General features: G+C 32.3%; 1 protein-coding gene across 4 annotated transcripts in view; it reads right to left on the reverse strand.

Moving 5' to 3' along the window:
- Positions 1-2,607: 2,607 nt before the first annotated feature.
- Positions 2,608-25,423, reverse strand: part of KIF2A (kinesin family member 2A) — an 89,780-nt gene continuing 66,964 nt past the window's right edge. For 2 of the 4 annotated variants that reach the window (XM_074282420.1, XM_074282419.1), the window contains exons 14-21: positions 20,581-20,785; positions 17,150-17,260; positions 16,174-16,241; positions 13,582-13,695; positions 12,171-12,321; positions 5,996-6,097; positions 4,408-4,543; positions 2,608-3,279 (exon numbers count right to left, since the gene is read on the reverse strand). In XM_074282420.1, the coding sequence (XP_074138521.1) occupies positions 3,194-3,279; positions 4,408-4,543; positions 5,996-6,097; positions 12,171-12,321; positions 13,582-13,695; positions 16,174-16,241; positions 17,150-17,260; positions 20,581-20,785 (973 nt within the window). In that variant the 3' untranslated portion in view covers positions 2,608-3,193. The remainder of the gene's footprint in view (positions 3,280-4,407; positions 4,544-5,995; positions 6,098-12,170; positions 12,322-13,581; positions 13,696-16,173; positions 16,242-17,149; positions 17,261-20,580; positions 20,786-25,423) is intronic. The other 2 variants (XM_074282421.1, XM_074282422.1) reach the window with 1 other exon arrangement.

Genomic DNA, 25,423 nt, shown 5'->3' on the forward strand with positions numbered 1-25,423 from the left:
CTTGGCTTTGTTTTTTGTTGTTTAACATCCAAAGAGAAGTATTGTAAAATTATCTTACAACTAGGAAAGACAACTATTTGATTAAAAGAAATTCTGTAAAGACAATTTCAAAGGGTTAGGACTGAACCTATGATTTCATTAGTATAGAAAATTACTGAATGAGGAAAGTCTCTTGCAATTTTAAACAATTTACAGTGCTTAGGACCATTAGTTTAGTGGCCTTAATGTAAAACTGCATTAAGTGGATCATTGTTTATGTTATAACACAGAAAATAAATCTAAAATTTAGACTTTTTTACGTTTTAATATCTTGCTTTAATGGAATCCCAAAATATTATGTACTTTATGTACAGTGTAGCAAAATTTGGTCCCCTTACTTCCAACTCACTTCCAATAGTCAACATTTATTTATGGTGTCCAGATTAAATCTGCTTTTATCAGACCAGCTCTTGACTAGCCATGAAACATTAACTGCCTTTATGTTGGCAATATCTAATTTTGTACTGTTTTTCTGAATTATAAACTGCATGAAAATAAGGACTTATTGTATGCCAGTTCTCAGAATCTTAATATTCATATGGGTAATAATAGATTTTTACTTCTACAATTGTCATATGCTTTTAAAAACTTATTTTAAATGTCAGGAACTCCATACTATAAAATCATACTGAACTCTTGTGCATATTATGTAAACTCAAGTTTGCTTTAAGCAAGATTTTCCAGTTAAGCAATCTAATCTTATTACTAACTCTAAAAAGTTAAATTAGAAATTAGCCCTTTTTTAAATGATTGGTTTGGGTATATTTGACAGGGTGGAAGAAATACTGAATATGGAATTATATCTGGGTTTTCAAGTCCCATTTGTTATTAGCTGTGTGAACATGGGCAAGCTCCTATTCTCTTAACTTCAGGTCTGAGCACAATGTATGAAAGGGTACTACTCTCCCCACTTAGAAGTTATCCATTAGCAGATGAGCCACCCAAATGAACCAAATTTCCTGCCTTATCTCTGGTCTCATTTCATTCCTCATATAAATAAGATGCTATGAAAAGCTGAATAAATTATTAAACACTCAGGTTAAATTAGGTACAGATGGCACAGGTTTTCTTATTTCTTTACTGTTCTGAAATTGCTTTAAATCTTGATGAGAAGAAATCCTGTCACAATAGTTGTGCCATATTAAGTTTCTCTAAGTTAAAATAGTCTTTTTCCATGCAAAATTCTTATCCCTACTTAACACCAAGCTATAAATTAAATCAATCTTATCAGTTTTGAATTGACAGTTCCCTTTTCCTTTGTCATTTAGGTAATGGGCAACTATTTTGATATTGTACTAGCAATTTCTTAAGTTTTTCCTGAACAGAGTGTGGTAATTTTATTCCAAGCATTTCTCAACTCTATAAACTTTTTACACATACCTCATTCAAAAATGGAGAGATTCATGTTATTTTTACAAGGAATTTCATAGAAGTAAATTCTCATCTCTAAAAATTATTTGATAGCTTAATTTATTAAACACATTGTGAAAAACTACATTTGTATTTTTATGTTTACAGTCTAAGGAGTTTTCCCACTATGATGCAATATTAGCTTCCCACAGCCTTCCTATGGGGGTTGCAAATACTGAAATGGCAAATCTGGCTCATTTAGCTCTCTACTCATTGCTTTCTTTTTTGCTGCTCAGGATTAAATGAGTTAACAGTTTCCCAAAGTAAATTAAAAACAGGATTTCCTAAGGAGAGTTGGTTAATCTACTTTTTGGACTATTATTTAGGGAACAGAGAGCACTCCTAGAGAGCTATAATTCTTCACCCAACAGAATATTTACATGAAATGGCAAACCTTCCTTTGAAGATTAATCTGCAAAAAAAAAAAAAAAAGCTGCCATCTAAAAAGTGCAGGATACTCTTCACCCTATTTTTGGTGAGAATGAAATTTAATGACACTGATCACAAAATAGGTGTTTGAAGGAGCTACTAAGTGTGCATGTGTTCTTCACAGCACAACTGCCTCACTTGATAGCTGATTTCACTGTCAAGGAAAATATGTAATGGCTACTTTGCCTTAAAGCAACCATACAACTCCACAAAACTATCTGTAGACCATAGTTATTAAACATGCATCAAAAGCCACTTTCTTTTAACAATATATTATTGAAAAGGGTACTTTTGTCTAGATTGTTAGTTGTACCATTTAAATAATGGCATCCCATTTGTATGGATCAGAATTGCACTATTATTCTCATTAATATCACACTGGCACACACATTGCTTATCTGTATTACCCTAAGATACAACTCTTCTCAGTATTTCGTTACCTTTTATTTTACATTAACTAATTTATATATTTTGTTCTTTACAAATAAAATGCTAGAAACAACAATAAAACCCAAAAACTGAAACCACATTTTACGATATTTGAAGCCGTAATTCCAGGTTATTTTCTTTTTACACATTTAAGATAGAATGATCCAGTGGCTCTGTCCACTGTCAGATTTTTGTTCCATTTGGTGATATGGCACATCCTCCAAAATGAACTAATCACACAAACAAAAAAGTTGCACACACATAAAAATATACGCACGATAAAGGTAATTTACACTGACAAATAAGGAATGTCATTTATTAAGGCTGTGCTTCTTAAAGAGGAAATTTAGGGTCAATAGCCTTAATCAAGGCACAGAGCTGGAAGAGGTGAGCACAGCTGTCTCTAGGAGAGGACAAGATATGTACAATCACTGATGAGGTATGCATGCACGCAAACACAATTTAAAACTGCTCAGTTGGTCTTTGTAGGAAAATTGAACAGGTGAAATGCTGTGGCTTTTTTTTTTTTTTTTTTTTTTTTTTAAAAACAAAAGGCCACAGTCTTACTTCATTATCCAAAAAAAAAAAAAAAAAAAAAAAAAGCAAGGATCTCCAAATGTAATAAGCTTCACAATTTGAGTAAATGCAACATTAAACAAAATGCTTCACAAATCCCAGTCTTGTTTGATTTTGCCTCCTGGACTAGAAAGCATTTTGTAGACAAAGGAGTGTTTCACACAAATTGAAATGTCATTCTGGTGAAGAACAGGACATTTCCACAGACACTTTAAAAAAAGTTTTAAAATATTCAAATGGCCCTTGTAGCCAAAGCAATTTGTTAAGAGTATGGAGAGTTCTGGGGATTCTTTAACAGCAAATGCCCATTTTAAAGGGCTCGGGGTCTCTTCGGATTGATCTGCTTGCTGGCCAGTTCTTCTTCTTGTAGAGCTGCACGAAAAGATTTCACTTTATCTTAAAAAAAGAAAAGAACAAAAGAATAAATATTTCATTTCATGTTTAGAAAATGCATTGAACTGTTTTACATGGCCAGCTGGCCAATAAATAAAAAAAGGTAAATAATAAGAGGTCTAAAACAGAAGGGTTGGATACATGCTCTCTACATGTCTAATGAAGCATAAAAAAGATTAAAATATAAGTGTAATGGGGGAACCTAGGTGGTGCAGTGGATAGAGCACCAGCCTTGAATTCAAGAGGACCTGAGTTCAAAATAGAAGTGTAATATATTTAACAAAACAAATGAAAATACAATGAAATAAAGACATTACAATTTAAAAATTAAGTCAACATGTGGCCTGCCAGGATCCTTACTGGCCTCTTGTTTCAATTTGAATTTGATACCACTGGTATAATATTCCAAACTTTAATTTTTAAACAATATCAATTTCTCTCACCTAATCTTTGCATATATCTCCCCCCCATCCCATTTCCTACTGTCATATTGACAAGCTATATAGTGAACAAATAGCACAGATAACATAAACATAAACCAAATATAAATATTCATTGTCCAAATAATCAATGACTTAAGAATTTGAAATTGTTTTTTAGAAAAATGTGAATTTGGGGCAGCTAGGTGGCGCAGTAGATAGAGCACCAGCCCATCAGGAGGACCTGAGTTCAAATTAGAACTCAGATACTCTTAACACACTTCCTACCTGTGTGATACTGGGTAAGTCATTTAACCCCAATTGCCTCAGCCAAAAAAAGAAAAAAAAAAAAAGAAAAGTAAATTCTAGTGAACAATAAACATTTTACATTTTCTTCTATTTTATTAGTAGACAGAACTTTTCATTGCACTAATTTTTAATGACAAGATGTTGTTTTCGAGGGAATGGGACAGGGGAAAAGTATATACCAAAAGGAACTGATAGTCCATGCTTTTTGGACCTTTGCCCCCCCTCAAGAAAAAAACTTGTTTTTATTAGGCCTAGAAGGATAAGTATCTAATAAGGACCCATGGAGTTTAATATAGGATGAAAACAGTTTTAAGTTTTTACTAACTCCTCATTGTAGCATGAACTGTTAACCAGTATACAGACAAATAATTACATTTTCTAAAACATAAAAAGAAAACTCTACCTCGAAGTTCTGTAAGAATGTCTATCTTTTGTTCAAGAATTGCTTCAAGCTGTGTAGCATATGAGTCTACATCATAGTCCACTTCTTCAGTCATTTCTAGGAGGGCTTTTTCATCTTCTAACCATCGAATAGATTCCTATTAAGGATGAAAAATTAAGTATCTCAAGCTTTCTTATTATTTTAAGACATGTCCACAAACAGAATCAAATATTTTACATCATTTGCTTGACAACCCATAGGAAAGCCTTTATTTTTCTAATTTAGGCAGATGTGGATAGGAGAGATTGTTACCTAGCTCCTAAATGTTGACCTGAATTTGTCATTTTTAATGAATTTCTCAAGCTTCACCTTAGGGCCTGCCATTAGAATGCATGGATCACAGGTCAGAGGAAAGTCAGCTCCATCAGTCCTTGCAAAGACTATAGGATGTACTGTTAAGTTTTCTCTTTAAATGTATCATGGTTATAGATAAAGCAACTCAAATCTGCTTCATTTTAAAAATCCTTGTGGTTCTTGTTAAGGGGTCCCATGCATGATAATCCTTTTGCAGTCATTTTTAGTGGCATGCTCTTGTTTTCATGTTTCATATAGATTCTTTTAAAAACCTGATCAAATTTAAAAGGTCTTAGGGAACTTAATTTACACTTGATGATGAATCTTTATACTTAAGAAATGAGAGAAGAGCTGGGAAAGATAAGAATATACATTAGGACTGCCCCCCTCTTATTCCAACAAAATTCTGAAAATATGTTTGAAGCCTTGCCAGCTTAGAATTGTTAAATATGTTCATATGTTAAAAAAAAAAAAACCCCAAACCTCAAAAGATGAACCCTCTCCCCTAGTTCCCTTTGTTCACTCATTTTAGTATAAAATTCTTAACAGCTGTCTAACATCTATGGGCTATCTAGAACCAATCAGTCTTCTGCCTGGACCTAGCTGGTTTCTTCAGTCCAGCCATTTCACTTTCCTACACCAAGCTAAAACGGGGACCAGAGAATGGTCATGAGATAGAGAGTATCCATATTATAACCATAATCGGTCTGCACACTATCAATAAGACTTAAAATGAGAAAATGTTTATATGAGTCTCTATCACCTAAATTTAAATTCTTGTGGCTTCCTGTCATCTCACCATTTCCTTCCATTACAGCATCTAAGATTTATATCTTCAGAATTTCAGTTCTGAGAGATTGCAGTTCTCTCTTTTTACATTCTAAAGTTTTTGAAATCTAGGACATGTTTTCTAAACCATGTCACAAAAATCTTTTGTTCCACACAATGTAAAAGAATTCTGTAACAACATAGGTGCCAGAAAATTTTTCCTCAATGAAATCATATATCAAAAATTAATTCAACAAGCATAAGAATTAAAAAAAATCATTCCAAATATTTTATTTATTGCTGAGGCAATCTGTATCTCCAAAGATACAGAGATTCTATTATATAACTATAGATACATTTGGGGGGGGGGGCCTCAGGACACATGGAAAAACTTCTGAAATTTTAAAATCAGGCTATTGTACTATTGTCAGATGACCAAAAAATTGTATCTTCAAAATTCTAAAAGTCACAATCGACAATGTTTTACCTGGAAGACTGCCCGGTGATCTTCTACAACTTGCTCTTCCATTTCTACCATCTGAGAGACAGCTTCATGAAAAGTGAATAACTGTGGAGAAACCTCCTCTTCCTAGGGGAAAAAAAATACCTTATGACATAATATTGGTATTCTATTTCCCTCTCATCAAAGGTAATTGTTTTGAGTAGATAACATTATTTCCATACTATTATAATTAACATTTATAATGTTAATATAGCAACTTTCATAGTAAAATCACAATTAATTTCTGACAGACCAAAAGATGAAACTCATTTTTATCAAATTTACCATCATAGAAGCAAATTATCCATACTTAAAAGATTTCTCTAAACCCCAGCTTCTTAAACTGGGTCACAACCCTAAATAAATGTGGAGGTTGTGATAATTTATGATTTATTATCAGTATATGTTTGATTTGTATACTTATTTGCATACATGTGCTTATATAGGTATATATGCTTGGGATCATGTAAAAATTTCTTGGATGAAAAGGGGTTGCTGCAAGTGGAAAATAAACCTTGCTCTAAACACAACATCCCTTTGAATTTCACCCCTCAAAAAACTGATAACTTTCTAGAAGCATGCTGACTATGTAAAGGGAAGAAGTTTTAAGGAAATATCCACTTGCTAAAATTCCATGCTTAAAACAAAAGAGATTATTACCACTTTCTGACACCCATTATCATACTATTTTCTCTTCCAAAGTTTAAGGGACCCTCCCTTTAAAAGATACTTCCGGTCATCTTTGCACAGTTTAAAACTACACCAGTCTATAAAACCTTTTACCAATTCATGCATGACATCAGCATCAGCATCATAGTAGCTGACACATAATACATTATCTCATTTGACTTTTGTAACAATTCTGTTGAGGGATGGAAAGTACTATAAGTACTTAAGTGATCTAAATACCAGAATGGGGAAGTACTAGACATATTATTCTTCCCCATTTCACAGAAGACAAAGCTTAGGCTCAGTGTTTTATCCATAGTCACACAGCTTGGTGAGTTTTAGAGAGAGAATTTGAATCCAGGATTTTCCATTATACCACAATGCTTCTTATAATTGATACAATTTGTGATAGTGAAATAATATTTGATGAAAAACAATATTTCTGAGGTATAATTGTAGTGTACTTAGTTCATTTTCTGGAAGTCTTTGGAGCAGACTTCATTTCAATTAAGTAATCACCACAAGAGTAGCCAGGTGTTGAAGTCCAAATCCTTTATTATCTCCTTCACAATCTCATTTCCTTGTCTGGGGCCAAGGATAGATTTCTTAAGAGGCCTTCTGAAGTTTTGGTTTCAGTGGAGAAGCTAAGTAGGAGAGCTTGCCACCACCAGTGGTGTGAGATGATGTAAGTGAATCTGGCTTTCCTTGGCTCACAGATCTTGAGCTTTTGTCTCCAGTCTGCTTGTGTTCTCTGGCTCTAACGCCAGCTGAGTTTGTCTGAGCTTATATGCTCTCTTATAATTATATTATCAAAGGTGTGAATCTTGTAGAACTTTATTAAGTACTAAATACATGTACTGAACTAGAGAACTATTAAGCACCATGCTAAACTAGATAACCATTGTATTTATCAATTCCACTGGCTTAACACCTTGTAAGAATCTTTTTCAAGTTCAGAGTTCTAGTCCATAACATATAATCAATGTATTCTTAAAGTTTAGTGAACTGTTTTTGAATTTTACTGTTCTTGTGAAAAAAATTAATTCAAACCTGCCCAACTATGAATTTAACTTTTTCTTTAAAGTTCAAGAAGAGATATCCTGCTGTTGGCAGCAAAAAGTTCTTAATGAAGTCCCCAAATCTTAAAACTCTCCTATTATTATTATCTCCTCAACAAATGTCATCTTAAAGAGAGAGAATTCTCTAATTTGAAATTTTCATCAAGAAATAATCATAATTATGTTCCTGAGAGCTTTATAGAGTTTGAGTCTTTGATCCAAAGAACTTAGATATTATTATTCAATATTCATAACGATACCACCAAGCATTCTACAAAGTCCTATGCTGATATCTTTGTGGGACTTCTAGGTGACACTAAATGCTTGAAGTCAGTAGCATTGACCAAGTTAAGTCCTAAATTTGGAAAGGCTACCATAGAAAAGTCTGAGCAAACTAAAATGTCTGTTAAGGACACACCTAGATTGAGAGAGGTTTCATTTTAGGACACTTTAGTTTGTAAAAGACTGTTATCACAGAACAGAGTACCTACCAGGATGAAATGAAAGGTCTTTGTTAAATACACCAAAGAAAGGAATAACTAAGAACTTTTAAAAAATCACTTTCATCCTTTTTTTCAGGGATTCCTTTTCTAACAGTATTAACATTATTCACCTATCCCTCTGTGCTAGAAACTTTGGGGTGATTTCCTCTAACTGTCCCTAGATTTAAGTCTGCCCAGTTTTTCTGTTTTTTGAAAGTTCTTTTTGATTTATCACTAACGCTCTGCATTTCTTTCTCTAGTGACTCTAGTCAAGACCCTGAATTACTGAAGTAAGAAGATATTTATTTGTATAAATGTTTTAAAGTTTTTAAAGAATAGAATATAACATAACATAACATTTGAACCTGATGGAAAAATTTATGATACAGGTACAAGTATAGTTATGCCCCATTTCATCAAAGATACTGTTTTTACTGTCACAAATTGAGGAAAATGGAGCTTCAGTTATCTCACTTGTCTATAGCTACACTAAGTATGGAAGGCAGAATTTGAACTTAGACATTCTTGACTGCTAAATATAATTACTCAATTCACTATACCAAACCAAATCTTCAAATACCTTTTTAATCTCTCAATCCTCACTCAGACCCAAATTATACCATAATAAGAATAACAATTAAGAGTTCTTAAAAACATCAAATGAGATAAAAAAGTATTGTGTTGAATAAAAACAGAAGAAACAATCTAAGCTCTACATTTTATGACCAAAACAGGTGTAACAAATGATCTTGAATAAAGAGTGAGACCAATTCTTATGTATTAAAAACAATCAAATAAGATCAATTAATTTAAAAAAAAAAATTAACCAGGACACAAAATTAGGTAATTTGATTTTTTTTTTTTTTTAAATTGGAGGAAAGATTAGGGACTTTCCAAATTGGGAAAGGGAAAGTGAGTAAGTATGATTATTTGAAATCAGAAAAAAAAAAAAAAAAAAGTGTGTGTATTCCAACCATTCCCTCTTTACCTGTCTGTATTTAGTCAAAGGAACATGAAAATAATAACTTACTCAATACGGGTTCAGTTTTCTGATAAGACACATGGGTTAACATGGGTTACTTTGAGATATATAACTGAGAAAACTCTTTTGTGTTTCAATCTTTGGATGAACCTGAGTTTCTGGCCAACCTAATCTAGTCTTTAGTTAAAGGGTCTCAGTATACATATATAAAGAGAAGTGATTCAGCTTCCCAGACACATGTAATTGAAAAAAATTTTCTCATAAGATAGGAACTGAACCCTCTAAGTGATTTGAAAAGACACTGCTAGATCCAGAACAGATTCATGAGATGAAGTCAGAGTGGTTCATTCAAATCCCACAGTATATAAAATACTACATATTGTACTTGCACATACATGTACAGTAGTCAAAACACCAAATTCTGGTACATGGAGAAATGGAAATTTATAGGGCAAAAATTTTAATTTAAATTAGGATTCAATGAGATCAGAGTAGAATAGTGGAAAGGGTATTAGAACCTTGACAATTAATTTTCCTTCTCTGTGACTTCATTTCAAAATGTGTTAGAACCAGCTCCAACAGATCCAGAGATGCAATTGTTAAATTTGCAGTTTACGCATTTATGTCTCAAAAAAAAAAAAAAAAAAAATCAGCTAACACTACAAATCAAGGCTTAATTTATTGAGTTATTGGATTATATACACCAAGGATAGGCATTAAAAATCAGGTCATATAAAGACAGGCAATTGCATTTTAAAGAATTTTTGTAATTAAAAATAGAAAATCTATTCTTAGCTTGCCAGCTAAATTTGGTTCTGCCAATCCCAAGTTTATGCTTAAGGGAGAAAATGCTAACAAGTTGATTTAAATTTTAAATATTTTTTTTTGATATTAAAAAAAAAAAAACCCTTTCTTTAAATTTGAACATGTCATTCTTCACTACTGTTAAGCTAGTCTCCTCACTATCACCTTCATATATGCTATGTTCATGAATGAACATTTCTGTACTTTTGGTATTACTTTGCCATTATTTAGAATGCTACCTCTTCCATTCTGCCTAAGTAAACCTCCTTTTACCCTCCTATGCCTACTCAAATCCATTTCAATATGAAGCCCTTCCAAACGTTTTAGTCTACATTGTTGTTTATTCATACATTTCATATGTATTTAAACTGTAATCTCAAAAGAAAGTATAACTTTTTGTCCTCCATAACATTTGGCATAACGATTGACACACTCAACCTGATAAAATGGTAATTTTCTTTCTTTACTTAATCTACAGGAGCTGGGCAGGCAGTATAGCCCCATTGTCTATTCACAGAAGCACTAAAAGATGTGTAAAACCTATGGCCAATATGTTCTTCTCCTACAAAGGCCTAAAAGAAATTCTATATTTGTGCCCTTTCTTTACAAGTCATAGGAACTAGGCAAGATCTCTCTATTTAATACAAATATTCTTTTAACTAAGCAAAATTATTTTGATCATTTCATGATCTACAAAAACTTCACACTGCAAAATGATATCAATTCTGAAATTCATATCTCCTTAGTACTCTGCCCCTGGGGTCCCTTCCAATCTATGATTGGAGAGGGCAAGCAGAGGTTTCAAAATCTCCAGAAACTCATCATTCTAAAATATGAAATCAATTTTGTAACTCACCCACCTCAGATCATTTCCATTTAATTGCAAGACTTCATCATACTTCTGTGCCAAGTACTCCCCTTTCCTCTTTTTAGGTTCTTTTTTTATTGTCAGCCCTCAAATATCATTTCATCTGACTCTAAAGCCATTGTTCTTTCTGGCATATGGGGCATGAGGTAGTAATTTTAATTTTACCACTATCACAAGAAATCCTAAAAGTTGCCATCTCTTTTCTTATTAGTCCTTAAAAGTAAAAAAGTTATAAGTTGCTCCCTTCCTTTTTGAATAACTCCTTATTTGGTGTCATCATCTATGACTACAATTACTGGAATCCATCTGTGGTTCTACATCAGTCAGTAAACTATAGATTTCTTCAGTGGTTTACTCACAATAAGTCATTGAAGTTATTTTGTCTTCACAAGAAGAGAAAGGGATTCTTTTTTTGTGGCTGTGATATACTTAAAAAAAAAAAAAAAAAAAAAAAAAGCCAGGACCTTGGGAGTCAGATGGTCTCATGTGTGACACTGGACAAGTACCTTATCAATGGAGGCCTCAGTTTTCTTATTTGCAAAAGTGGAGTAAGATTGGACTACAATGAGCTATAAATCTTTGATTCTATACCTCAAAGATCAGGAAGTATCATCAAAGTTCTAAAATGTTAAGGATTATCTAGTCAGATAAAATGCCTTGAGAAAATGATATTAATATATATTTTTATCCTTCTTTTTCATGAAGTTATTGCCTCCAATATATTATGAATTAAAAATCTACCCAGAATAACAAAAACCAAATATAGAAAAACTGCATTAAATAATGAAATTGCCAGATATACTTTAGTTTAAATCAGTCCTAATTAACACATTATTTTATATTAATGATAAAAAAGAAAATATATGAGAATTAATAAAAAATTAGGTTTATAAAGGAGAAACAAAAAACAAGCTTAAAAAAAAATCTCTTGGGGAAAAATCATTCAAAATAAATAAAAACAGATGCTGATTAGAACAAACAATGAATCTCCAGAAATGGTAGTATTTGTTCAAGTTTATACCATTTGAACTTATAATTATATAAAATAAAGTCACTGGCTCTAGCCCATTGGATATATAAGGTACAAATGGTCAAAGGTTCCATTATTTGTCTTAATTGGGATTTACCTGAACTATTGTAATATTTTCAATTGATTAAAAGGAAACAATAACATGATAAAACAAAACAGTGGTATATGTCAAGACTTAGATTAGTTAAAAGTAATACAAGAAAGCAATCTTTAGTCTTACTAGGTCATAATAGCATTAAATTAACATGGTTATATTACGCTACTTACATTTTGTTCACAAAGGAGTTTTAAGTCATCTCTTTGAGGTGAACTCCCTACACCCCACTGTGTCTCTAAATCATCAATTTGATTTGGCGGATGATGCATAATTGGGCGGACATCACCAGCAGCAGCTGGATCTACAGTCAATTCTTTTACCCTTAAAAAATACAGAAAACACTGTAAATGAGCAAAGATTCATTCAGTAAAACCAATACAATAAGTTTTATAATTTGAAGGTACTTTAATTTACTTAGTAAGAATGATGATGGCAACTTCATAAGTTATTTTTCTGAAGTCTGGAAGAACACTAATAAAATGGTTATTACTTTTCTGATTTAATTTAGACTATTTCACAATCATTTTAATAATCTTGTCATATAATCATTATAAAAAGTAATTACTATTATAAAAACAGTTACTATAGATAAATAAGATATGGGAAGGAGGAAGTAGGAAACATTTCAATGACTACTAAATTCTAGTAACAGGGAAAAATCAGTATAGTATAATGAAAAGAATACTGAACTTAAGAGTTAAGAAACCTAAATTTTAATTCTAACTCCATTCTAATGTGATTTTAAGCAGATTAATTTAATCTAAGATTGTTTTCTCATTTGCAAAATGGGAATAAGATACCCTGTTCTACCTTAGAAGACCACTGTGAGGCGGCTTATAGAAAATAACTTATGAGTACTATGTAATAAATAAAGTTTTATTGGTGTTATTATTACTAATATTATACAATTAGGCAACATTTTAAACACCCCAAAACTTACTTATTTACTTATTGTTTTGCTCATCAATTTATTTATTTTTTTTAATTTGGCGTGCTAAAGTACATTTTGCCATAAAGGAGAAAATATATGTAGAAATTATTTATTTTTCTTTTATCTTTAAAAAAAATCTTTTAATTTGTCATTTTAAAAAATAAATAAGTTTATCAATCACTTATACATTTACAATTGGGGGAGTATGCTGTTTGAAGGAAAAAAATTCATAAAGTCATAACATTTTTAAACAAATGGCATAAAATGATTTAACATGCAACTGCCAATATAATTTTTACTAAAAAAACAAAAAAAACCAAAACACCTTATTATAAAATTACATAAACCAGAACTATTCTACTTAATATATACAAAGGTGACATCATCATTTAAAAAAAATACATAAATATGAAGGGAATTAAGCAAGCTTGAATTCTATGGAATAGTTTAGACACATAAATGAACAACAATAATAAAAGATAACATCATGCAGGACCACCACCTGGCAAAATGAAATGAGAATAACAAAATATAATGGCTTCATGGCAAGAAAAAAAAAGGTTTTGTTTTGTTTTAAAATTCATCTAAAAAAAAAAAAAAACAACACAACTTAAAAATAATAAGGATCTTATGCATAGAATGATGTAGACCTGGTGATCGAAGGAGAAAAGTCGTCATACTCATAGGAAGGAGAGAGATCAGAGCGACTGCCACTACCCTGTGAGAAGGGAATGTCTGATGGACTAATTCCAAACTCCTTTACTCTGCAGCACCAGAACAGCAACAAATTAAAAGAAAATGCTTTTGTAAAGACAGTTGTGTACATGTAAATTCCATAATCTCATTTATCACTTACTGAAATTGTTTAAAAAATAAACTCAAACTTTTTTTCTTATCTAACCTATTAGTAAAATGGTTTGTTGGGCTCAGGAACCAACCCTTTCTTGCTCCCCATATTTCTTATATTTTTATTTTTCTATGGCAAGTTTTTCTACTCCTCATGCCCCTTTCTAGAAACATGCCTTCATTTAGAGAATCTGTTCCTTTATATTATTCCTTTTTCAAGCTACATTCTTATTTTTCCCTTCACATTACTAATTCATACAATTTTTAAAAAAATCATTTTTTCAATTTCAATTCAATTTTCATTGTAATCCTCACAACTGTATTCTAAAATAGTCATCAATACCCCCTTTTTTTTTTTAATCTAAAAACCAACCCTTATTTTTCTAAACACTGCTTGCCCTGCCTTTGGACTGTACCATAATATCTGATTATTTCTATTTTGCTTTATCATGGTTATCATTAACATTTGAGAACTTATACCCCACTTAATAGTACAAATATGTAGGGTATTTTGGGTCTTTGGCTCTTCAACCTTTATAATATTTACTTTCTTGAGAAAGTACAGTCTGCAATTTATTACATCAAGTTCTTTCATTATAAATGAAAACATAAAATATTTGCACATTTAAAAATATCAACTAATTATTGTTATGCTATAAAATAAAATGACAGTAATTTGAAGATTATATCATATTTCAATCAAAAATAAAAATATTAACTAGACCATTATGAAGTAAACTGAATGAGTTAATAAACTTATTTAGTTCTTTATTAAAAGACATTAAATGCTGATCAATTATTTTCCATGTCTTGGGAGAACTAAATGAAAAGATAGGTCTTAATGAAAGCAAAAACTTTTTTTAAACTATAAGAGTGCTGTGTTACAAAAGACAACTGTAAGTTGTCTTAAAAGATCAGCAGGAATGTAGGGAATGAACAAACGTGTTGCAATTAGGTATTGTCTTAAAATTCTTTTCTAGTTCTATGATTCACTAATTTTTTTAAACCATTAAAAAAAAAACAACTTGATAGTCAGATGTTAAAACTGTTAAAAGTCAATGAGAAGTCTCCAATACAAGTACAATGTAACTTTTTTATATCTTGGTCTAAAAGGGAAGAAATTACTACATGACATGGAGTCTTGTTAGTTTCTTAATCAAAATTTTCTTTTCAACTTGGAGAAAGCAATTTATGCTTAAGAGAGGTTGCATAGCATTTGGAAAGGGTTTTTTTTTGTTTGTTTTAAATTTGAGCCACACCACAAAAGCATGGTGTTAAGCCAAATTGTGTGACACAACATGGAAATGTTCAAAAGTATAGTTGTCCTGTCGTCCCCCGCCCTGTTCCACCCCCCTCCCCCAAACACATAGATATGAGCCTCCTACATTAGGAGTTCTCTCTCTCTCTCTCTCTCTCTCTTTTTTGTTGAGATAATTGGGGGTTAAGTGACTTGCCCAGAATCACAGAGCTAGAAAGTGTCTAAGGCCACATTTAAACTCAGGTCCTCTTACTTCAGGGCTGGTACTCTATCCACTGTGCCATCTAGCTGCCCCAAGAGTTCCCTTCTTAATTATAAAATCCCAAAGACCCTGAAAATTGATTGAATTATGTAGGTTTATGTCTACTTAGGATTCAAATGATACAAGGGTTAAATTTAGAAATGGATCTACAGTTTTTACATTATATAGATTATATATATACATAATATATTCCACTACCCAAGGAAATTAAAGCTACTTTTGTTCCAACCTCCATTAGAATTTATTTATTTATTTATTATAAATTTGAAGTCCAAGTTAATGTCAGGAAATATGAAACAAGAATCTATACAAAGTCAATGAATCGCAAAGAGCTATCTATCCCTAATGGAGCTAAATGTTCTGTAGGAACCAAAGTAAACAAATGGGGTCCAATCCAAATTCTTTGGAACGCTCACTGATTGAGAATGAAGAAATTTTTCTGTTGATGCTATGACTTATACTGACCAATCCAAAAGTATCATATGTGAAGAAGTCTGAAGTGTTAGTTCTGCTGTGTTAATTTTCATGGGTAGTTGTGCCTTTTCTTTATATCTCCGGTGCCACTTACACAATAAATGTTTGTTAGCTTATTGTTTAACGCCAACAGAAACAAAAAGACTCATACAAAACAGTACAATAAAATTTCTACTGTTATCACTTGATTCCCTCATTTTTAACATCAGAAGAACAATTATATAAAATTAATGTTCAGAAATTGAGGGAAAAACCATACATAATGAGAATTTAAGAAACATCTATTTGCAAAGAATGAAGGTGTCTTAATTAGACATAATTTTCGTAACTGTGCTTTAAATGTAGTCAAATCTCTCTTTTATCCCCCTCTCAAATTCCCAAATGGAAAACTAGTTGCCATACCTATTTGCGTATCTTAATGTATTAAGAGTATTTTCACAAGATGCCATCCCTGGAGAGATGGTAGCAATCTAGGGGAAAACAAAATGCAAAAGTCAAGAAAGTCTGTGGTAAATGATCAAGACAACAGAAAGCGAATAATAGGCCTCACACACAGATAAAGGTGAAGACTTCATGAGACATAATAAATGAGTTAAATTTATGAGATAAAGTACTGTCTCCCTTAGCCCCAAAAGGCTCTTCATGCATAGATCTATCCAAATTAGCTATTATTTACTTCTACAGCTAACTCCTTTTGACTGCTGTCCATTCCTAGGAGTGCTATTTTCTTCTTACTCTCTTGACTTTTCAGTGTTTTCTATTATCATCAGTCTATTTAAACTAATTACTCCAAAGTTAGTCATGACCTTTTAACTAACAAATCTAAAGGCTTTTTCTTTACTTCTCTCTACGGCCTGTGACACCATCCCTAACTTCCTTATACTCTCATCTCTAGGTTTTTGTGCCCAAGCTCTCTCATGGTTTTGCTTAACTTACTTCTCAATCTCCTTTGCTAATCTTCATGCACACATTATTCATGTGAGGGTCCCCCAAGATTCTGTCTTTTTCATTTAGTGATCTCATCACCTCTCTTGCTTTCTGTCCTAGTCTCTATGCAGATGACTCAGATCTGCTTGTCTAACACTAATCTCTTTCCTAACCTCCATCCTGCAATCATCTACTGCCAATTAAGCATCTAGAACTGGATGTTTCATAAACACTTTAAACCATCATGTTTAGAAAACTGAATTCACTATCTTTCTTCCCAAAATCACCTCTGTTCTAAACTTCCTAAGTGTTACTGTAGAGGATACTACTATGTTCTAGTTACCTAGGTTCACAACCTCAATGTCATATTGGTCTCCTTACTCTCACTCTGAAATGAATCAGTTTGATTTCACCCTCTTCTTTGTCTCCCCTGCCCCAAACAAAAACTTACCATGCATGTGCGGGAGTTTTCTCCTATGAATGAATCTCTTAGCACCTGAGTGAGTTTACTTGCTCTGAAGGGAGTATGAGGTTTATTTCTACCTAAGGCTCTGATGCACTCCTGAAAATGAAGAAATCAAGATTCACATTTCAGTTTTCTATGAAATTCTCCTCAAAAGTCAAATTGAAATATTTAAAAGCTGCTCCTGATATAGCATTTAAGTATTTTACTACAAGTTTTACTGAAACTATAAGTATTCTGAAAATTCTCACAAGTGCTCTAATTCCTTGAAAACTGAAGAAAATAAAGGGAAAATGTTTTACTGAAATGATACCTAAAATCTTAGGTTTATAGAATCTTATAGAAACAGTACTAAAAAGAATTTTCAAATCATAAATGAAGCAGAAGTGTTAACTTTTAAATATTTTAGAAATCTCAGTAAATACTTTAGGTCACTGAGACCAAATATACTTAAGTCCAGTTAATTTGTGTATGTTGAAAAAAATTTAAAGCAATATGCAGACAATGTCACATTATATATATATATATATATATATGATATATAAGAACCATTCTTCAAATGATAAATGGTATATGAGCTGGCATTTTTCTAAGGAAGAAATCTGAAGAAAAAAAAAAGAAAAAAAAGAAAAATCTGAGAAACCAATAGCTATATGGGGGAGGGGGAAGCTCTAAATGCCCAATAATTAGGAAGAAAATGAAAATTAAAGCAATCTGAAGTTCTATGACACTCCAGACAGCTTGGCAAATCTGGACCAAAAAAAAAAGGGGGGGGAGAGGGGACTAAGATTATCCAACAACTCTGGGAGGTAATTTGGAAGTATGAACAAAAAAGTTGATAAAATGGAAATTAAAGGGGTGCCCACCAAATAAGGAATAACAGAAGTAATTCTGGTATATGAATAAAATAGTGTATGACATTTTGAAAGAGACAGTTTCAGTGAAAATTTGAGTTTCTATGGAATGATGAGTAAACTGAGCAGAATAATTTATATAATTACTATAACATAAAACAATTTTGAAAGCCTTAAGATCACTGATCAAAGAAATGATCACGAAGCAAGCAATTCATTACTCTAGAGATTAAAAGACAACTGATGCAGAATGAGACACTTTCTGGGTCATCACAAAAGTGGGAATTTGTTTTGCTATGCTATGGATGTTTTTTAGTTGTCTCCCCCTCTTCTCCCAGTGGTGATGAGATGTAGGGAGAGGAAAAAAAAAAATCAAGAATGAAAATCAAATATATATTATGACCAAGAAAGAGAATTACGTTATTCTTGCTTATTATAAAATACCAGAAGTTTTGTCTTATACACAGTAAACATTTAATTGAATTAAATAAGTATACACTAATATTTGTTAAGCACATTTTGAGTGAATAATACTTATAAAAACTGGCTTATTGGAATGGTAGGAATATGTAAGTGATGGATAGATGACTATCAGTCATTATAGAGTGACTTCTTATTGTGTATGAGGTTTATCAGATGACAACCTCTTAGGATTTCTTTAAATGCTAAAGTTCTATGACTGTAGAGCTAGAATTTAAAGAATTATCACAGAAACATTAAAACTTAGACTTCAGGGGCAGCTAAGTGATGCAGTGGATAGAGCACCAGCCCTGAAGTCAGGAGGACTTGAGTTCAAATCTAGTCTCAGACACTTAACACTTCTTAGCTGTGTGACCCTGAGCAAGTCAGTTAACCCCAATTGCTTCAGAAAAAACAAAACAAAACTTAGGCTTTAACAAGATAATAACTCTTATGTCTCTTTTGGAATAAAAGTATGTAGTCCTTTTCTTCAATTTAAAATAAAACCCAACAAAAGCCTATTCCTACACTTCATACCTGAGTTCTCAAACCTATGCCAGTGCAGTTTCTCCAGATGCCTCTTTTTGCAGATGCCATTGTCTTGCTAGTATCTAGCTTTGGAACACTACGAGAACTCGACAATGAGATTCAAGGCCATTAAAGAGATCTGTTTATTTATCTTCACAGTGAAAAAAGACCCAACTGGAAAGCATTTGAGACACTAAGTAGCATTTTCAATAATTTCAAACTGCTCCTTGTCACATAAGCTATTATTTTTAACTTTAAAAAAATTATAAAAATAAAATTTAATTAATAAAGTTAATTAATATAAGGTGTATAAAATAAGTTAAATTATTTTAAGATGTTTTTAATCTCTCAGTGATGGTATATATAGCTATGAACCATAAAAGACTGTTCTCAAAAGAATCAAAATTGAATTGACTTGAAGATCAGTGCAAAGATGTATGACTAGCACAAGCTGATAACAATGTACTACAAATAATTTAAATGCAAGACTAAAAAAATATTAAGGACACATGATCTGAACACATGGAGCTAAATGTAACTTACAAAGGACAATCTATAATATGCCACAGAAATGAGGTGTGGCTAGGTATATGTGGTATGCACTCAAAGAAAATGTAGTTACAACTAATCAGACAATAGAGCCATCAAAATATGTCTTTAAGATAATATTTAGCCTTAATAACTGCCTCCAACTATTCTATTTCATATTTTAAGAAAGTCTAAGAGTGACTCTCTAAAGGCTGCTTCTCTTTTATCTACCAGTGATATTAACTTTTAGCCTCGAAAGCAGCAGAGAACAAAAATGGTTAATAAAAAAGTGAAATCCAAGGTAAATAGCAGTGTACTTTTAGTTAATTCCCCCAGTGGGTTAAGTCATCAAACCTGGATAAATTATATCCCAGGTTACTGAAAGAACTTGCAGACAACTGCTATTGATGATCTTTCAGAAATCTTGGCAACAAGAAAAATTGTAAGAATTAGAGATGGGCATGTCCCAGTTTTGAAAAGAAAAAGAGGAAGGTAAATTCCCCAAACTAAATATCAAACTCTACAAAAATCCTAGAATATCTTCCTTAATATATCCTAAAATATAAAAAGGAAGTGCCAACATGGATTCATCAAGAACAAATTACACAGACTAGCTTCCTTTCCTTTCTTTGAGGGGAGGGGAATCTTGGTAAGATTTTTTTAGAAGAGTACTTTACTACATACACAGTGTACCTGAATTTCAGGAAAGACAGAGCACTATCTCTTATAGCAATATCAAAAGTTACAAACTGAATGACAATATAATCCAGATAGATTAAGAAGTAAATCAGACCAAAACGGTGGTGATTTGAATTGACAGCACAATCTGAAAGGAACCTCAAAACCATCTTATCCACTTTCAGTCACTCCCCTAAAATTGGTAATACCTATAAAGAGAATAAATAGTAGATAAACTACAGATGTGAATATAAAATGCTTATTTACAAGTCTTGTCTTACATCAAAGGAGTTGAAGTAGAAACCAGTGTTCTGAAATAAGAGGAAAAAAAAATAAAACTTTCATTTTATTGACTGAATGCATTTTATTTACCTTGAGTGCTAAAAGGCTTTTATTAATTTCAGCACCTTCAAGCCGGGTTTGCCTATCTGCACTAGAAGTATCTGCTCCTCTTTCATTTCCAGCCAAATCAATGAGAGAAAACTTGCCATGTAATTTTCCTTTCCTTCTGAGGATAATTTGAAAGACTGCATGGCTCCGAGATGAATGTGCATTTGCAGATGTCTGACCAGACGTTCTAAAATTAGATGAGATAATAAACTCTCAGTTCCATATCACATGATAATATTTTAATGGCAATATTTGATTATGAAAACTCAATGGACATAAAAATATAAACGCCTTTCATTATTTAAGTAGGAAACAAATATCTCAAGTTTGTCTATTATCTTGGAAACAAACATTCAACTAAGATGGGATTCTTATGGTGGTATTTTATATCTAAGAATAAAGCTGTTGAAGAAAACAGTATTGAAAAAAGTATTGAATTCTGAAAAACTGAACACTATAAAATAATAATAATCAAAAAAAACACACACTCAAGCTTGCAAAAGTAATCTGTCATCATCCCAGTGACATGTTAAGACCATAAAAACTAATGAATATAAATGTACATATCCATGTTTCTAATCTCATTAATGTCTTTCCTCAAAAGATGCAGACTACATCTCATCCATGCCTGTCCATATATGAAGTAGCTTTCCCAAGAAGAAAATGCTTCCCGACACTCTCTTCATATTAAATGCTCCTCCTCTGAGGGCCAAGAGAAGGAGTAGACATATTCCTTGATATCTACTTCCATTTGCAGATGAACCCCTATGTTACTAATACCTCTATAATCTCTCATCCTTTGAGTTTCACTTCATAAATCTTTATCCCTCAGTTCATCTCCTTAATTGAGGACCTGACCTTCAAGATATTTTAAGTTTTTTCACAAGGAATCCAGTACATTTCTCAGAGTCAAAATCTGATCCAAATCCACCTACTCTTTAACATACAAATTTAAGTCCCTTGAATAACCTGGCCTTCCTCCCATTAATTCATCAACCTTCTAAACGACTCCAGTTTTCATTCCACCTCAACCACTCTCTGGGAGTCACATCCTTGCATGGTCCCATATGACTCCACCTCTAAGATCCAGAACACAACTTTCACCCTTGTTTCTTTTTTCTCTTTTAAAACTATTTTGCATCTTCACTATAATCTCTCCTTTCTCTCAACACAATCTTGTTCTTTCAGTTAGTTCATGACCCTACTCTGACCCTTCCCTACTCAAAAACTCTTCAGAGCTCCCCATTTACCTCTAGGATAAAGTTAAAAGTTCTCAGCATTATATTTAAAACCCCCATTATATGGCTTTTATCTATCTATCTTTCCAGTTGAATTTCATAGTATTTCTTTTCCTATTTCCATTCAAAATGCCACTAATTGTGTGTGTGTGTGTGTGTGTGTGTGTGTGTGTGTGTGTGTGTGTGTGTGTGTGTGTGTATATATATATATAAATATAAAACCTTTGTCTTTTTTCTTTATTATCTTTGGGCTACAGATATATTTAGTGTTATTCCTGGTTCAAAAGTTTTATAGTTCTTTGTCCATAGTTTGAAACTGTTCTCCAGAATAAGACTCAATTCACAACTGAACCAACAGATTATTGTTGTACCTGAGATAAAAGCTTTGGGCCTGGAGTCAGGAAGACCTGAGTTTAAATCTGGACTCTTGCTAGCTGTAAGACCTTGGGCAAGTCACTTAATCTTTACCTTAGCTTCCTCATCTATAAAACGAACTGGAAAGGAAATGTATCTTTGCCAAGAAAACCCCAAACAAGACCTTTAGGATCCTAAAAAGCTGAATACAACTGAAATGACTGAACAATGGTGAAACAGATATCTTTGATTTCTTCTGAAATCTGTCTATTCATATCTTTTGACCATTTTTCAATTAAGTAATGGAGTTTATTTTTATAAATTTGCCTCATTCCCAATATATTTGAGATATGAGGTCTTTATCAAAGAAACTTGCTATAAAAATTTTTATATTCATTGTTAATGGTACCTTTTAGCAAAAATGTATTTTTTCTGATTATATCATTTAATTATGTCTATGTTTGCTTTTGCTTTGTGGAGCACATGACTCCTACTCCTGCCTTTTTAAATTTAGCTAAACAAGGCATAATAGATTCTGCTCCAGCCCTTTATTTTAATTCTATATGTATCTTTCTGTTTCAAGTATGTCTCTTGTAAACAGCATATTGTTGGCTTTGGTTTCTAATCCATCTAATCCATCACCCGGCCCGGACATGGAGAGGATTGACAGATTGATAGCTCTTTCTCAATTCTTTAATTTAATTTAATTTTATGAGTGAGCTCATCCTATTCACATTCAGTTATGATTACTGATTGTGTATTTACCTCCATCCTATTGTTTTCTGTTTATCCTCCCATCTCTTTTTATCCTGGCTCTCCTTAAATGTCTCTTTTGCTTCTGACTTCTATATCAATTTCGGTAAGTGACATTCAAGAATCACCCATCACCTGTTCACTACATCTTCCCCTTGCATCTCTTTTATATGGAAAATTTTCCCCATTCTACTCCCTTTTCCCCTTGGTCTTCCAGTACATCCTGATTTCTCACCCCTTTACTCACTTTCATGTCTACTGTCTACATAGACTCCTAAATGCCTAATGATAAAATTCTTAGGAGAAACATGTATTATCTTATGATTTCTCTTTCCTTTTTACTATTTTCTATGTTTGTCTCAAGTCTTTGGTTTGGTATCAAAATTTCTATTCAGATTTTATCAGAAATGATTTGAAAGTCTTCTATTTATTAAATTTCCATTTTCTCCCCTTAAGAACTATATTCAGTGAAGCTGAGTAGATAGTATCTGATTGTAATTCTAGTTCCTTTGTTCTCTGAAATATCATATTTTAAGCCCTCCACTTTTTTTTTTTTAACATGAAAGCTGCTAAAAGTTATACAATCCTGGACAGTAGTGCTACATTATTTGAATTGTTTCTTTTGGTCTGATTGAAATAATTTTTTCTTCACCTGGGAGCTCTGGTATTTGGGTATAATGTTGCTGGGAGTTTCACTTGCAGAAGTGATTAGTAGGTTCTTTTTAATTTCTGTCATATCGCTGGATCTAAGATATCTGAAAGTTTTTCTTGATAAATTTTTAAAATATTAAGTTTTTGACTCTTTTGTTGAGTTGGTTTTCAGGGAGTGCAATAATTCTTCAACTATCTCTCCTTAATTTATTTTCCAGGTCAACTATTTTTCCAACGAGATAGTTCACAATATCTTCTGATTTTTCATTCTTTTGGCTTTAGTTTATTGTTTCTTGACGTCTCATGGAATCATTGGCTTTCAAGTTCTCATTTCTAATTTTTGAAGTTATTTTCTTCAGTGAACTTTGTGCCTCTTTTTCTGTTAGATCAATTGTTTTTAAAGGTGTCATTTTATTGAGTTGGGTTTTTTGGCCTCTTTTAATAAGCTGTTAAACAAGAGCATTCTCTTCATCATTTTCTTCCATCACTCTCATTTCTTTCTCTACCACTCTTAGATCTCTCTTGAATTCTTCCAGGAACTCTTGTTGGACTGGAATCCAATTAGCAATTTTCTTTGAGGCTTTATTTGTAGCTGTCTTTACATTATGTTCTTAATGAGTTTGTCTTTATTTTTTTCATTTGCCAATTTTTCTAGTTTATTTATTAACTCTGAAGGAGTTTTCTTATATAAATGGAGTGATTAGAAGGGATGACCTTAAGGTCCCTTCCTAGCCCTAAATCTGCAATCCTATGATCTACATAGAAAAACCAAATAGATAATGTTCATTATGTTCCATACACATAAAACTAAAAGGATAATACAAAGAGCTAGGACAATGAACTGTAACTGAGTTAGTGATCAAATTGGTGAGATTGCCTTTGGGACTCTGAACAGTGCTTTTAATGAATCACAGACAACCACATTATTCAGAGAAATATGATGCAGGTCATTCAAGAGAATATGTAAATGAGCTAATTATATATAGAAAACAAAGAATAATGGATGTTACTTTGAGCTCTATTGGTGATTTAAAAAAAATTCAAAGTATGAAAGTGGGGCTATTGACTATGTTGGGTGGATCCGTTGTGGAAAATTTATGGGAGAACATAACTAAAGTGATATTTCTGAGAAGACACTAAGCTGTAACATATAGTATTGAAATCAAAGAAATCATACACCTACTGAAGTATTTTATATACACACAAAATAGTATTCATGAAGATCAACCAGAGATCTTGAAGCCAATTCAAGAGAAGTTCAAAGGTCAGCTTGGTTATAGCAAAGAAATATTTAGAGTAAGGGTTAGCAATGGACTATTGTCACAGGAACCATTCTAACTACATTTGGTGAGACTGGTCACCAAATTAGAATTTTTAGTCACAACTAATGAAAACTTTTTTTACTAAGGGGCTGGGATTTATTCAATTAAAAAATGTATCCATAAAAGTGAAATAAAGGATTTTCTTAATTCTTTATATATTATTAAGCACACATATTGCTCAATTGTTTCTAATTCTTTGTAGTCTCATAGACCATATAGCACACCAGTTCCTTCTACCTTCCACTATTTCTCAGAGTCTATTCAAGTTCATGTTCCTTGCTTCTACTGCATTATCTAGCCATCTCATCCTCTGCCATCCCCTTTCTCCTTTTGCCTTTAATCTTTCCTAACATAAGGGCCTTTTTTTAATGAGTCCTATCCTTTCTTTATGTGGCCAAAATATTTAAGGCTCAGCTTCAATATTTAACCATCCTATATAGTCTAAGTTTTACAATCCAATGCGCAGCCATACACTGCCACTAGAAAAACCATAGCTTTAACTACATG

This window comes from Sminthopsis crassicaudata, chromosome 1 (assembly GCF_048593235.1).
Source record: "Sminthopsis crassicaudata isolate SCR6 chromosome 1, ASM4859323v1, whole genome shotgun sequence".
Taxonomy (NCBI): Eukaryota; Metazoa; Chordata; class Mammalia; order Dasyuromorphia; family Dasyuridae; genus Sminthopsis; species Sminthopsis crassicaudata.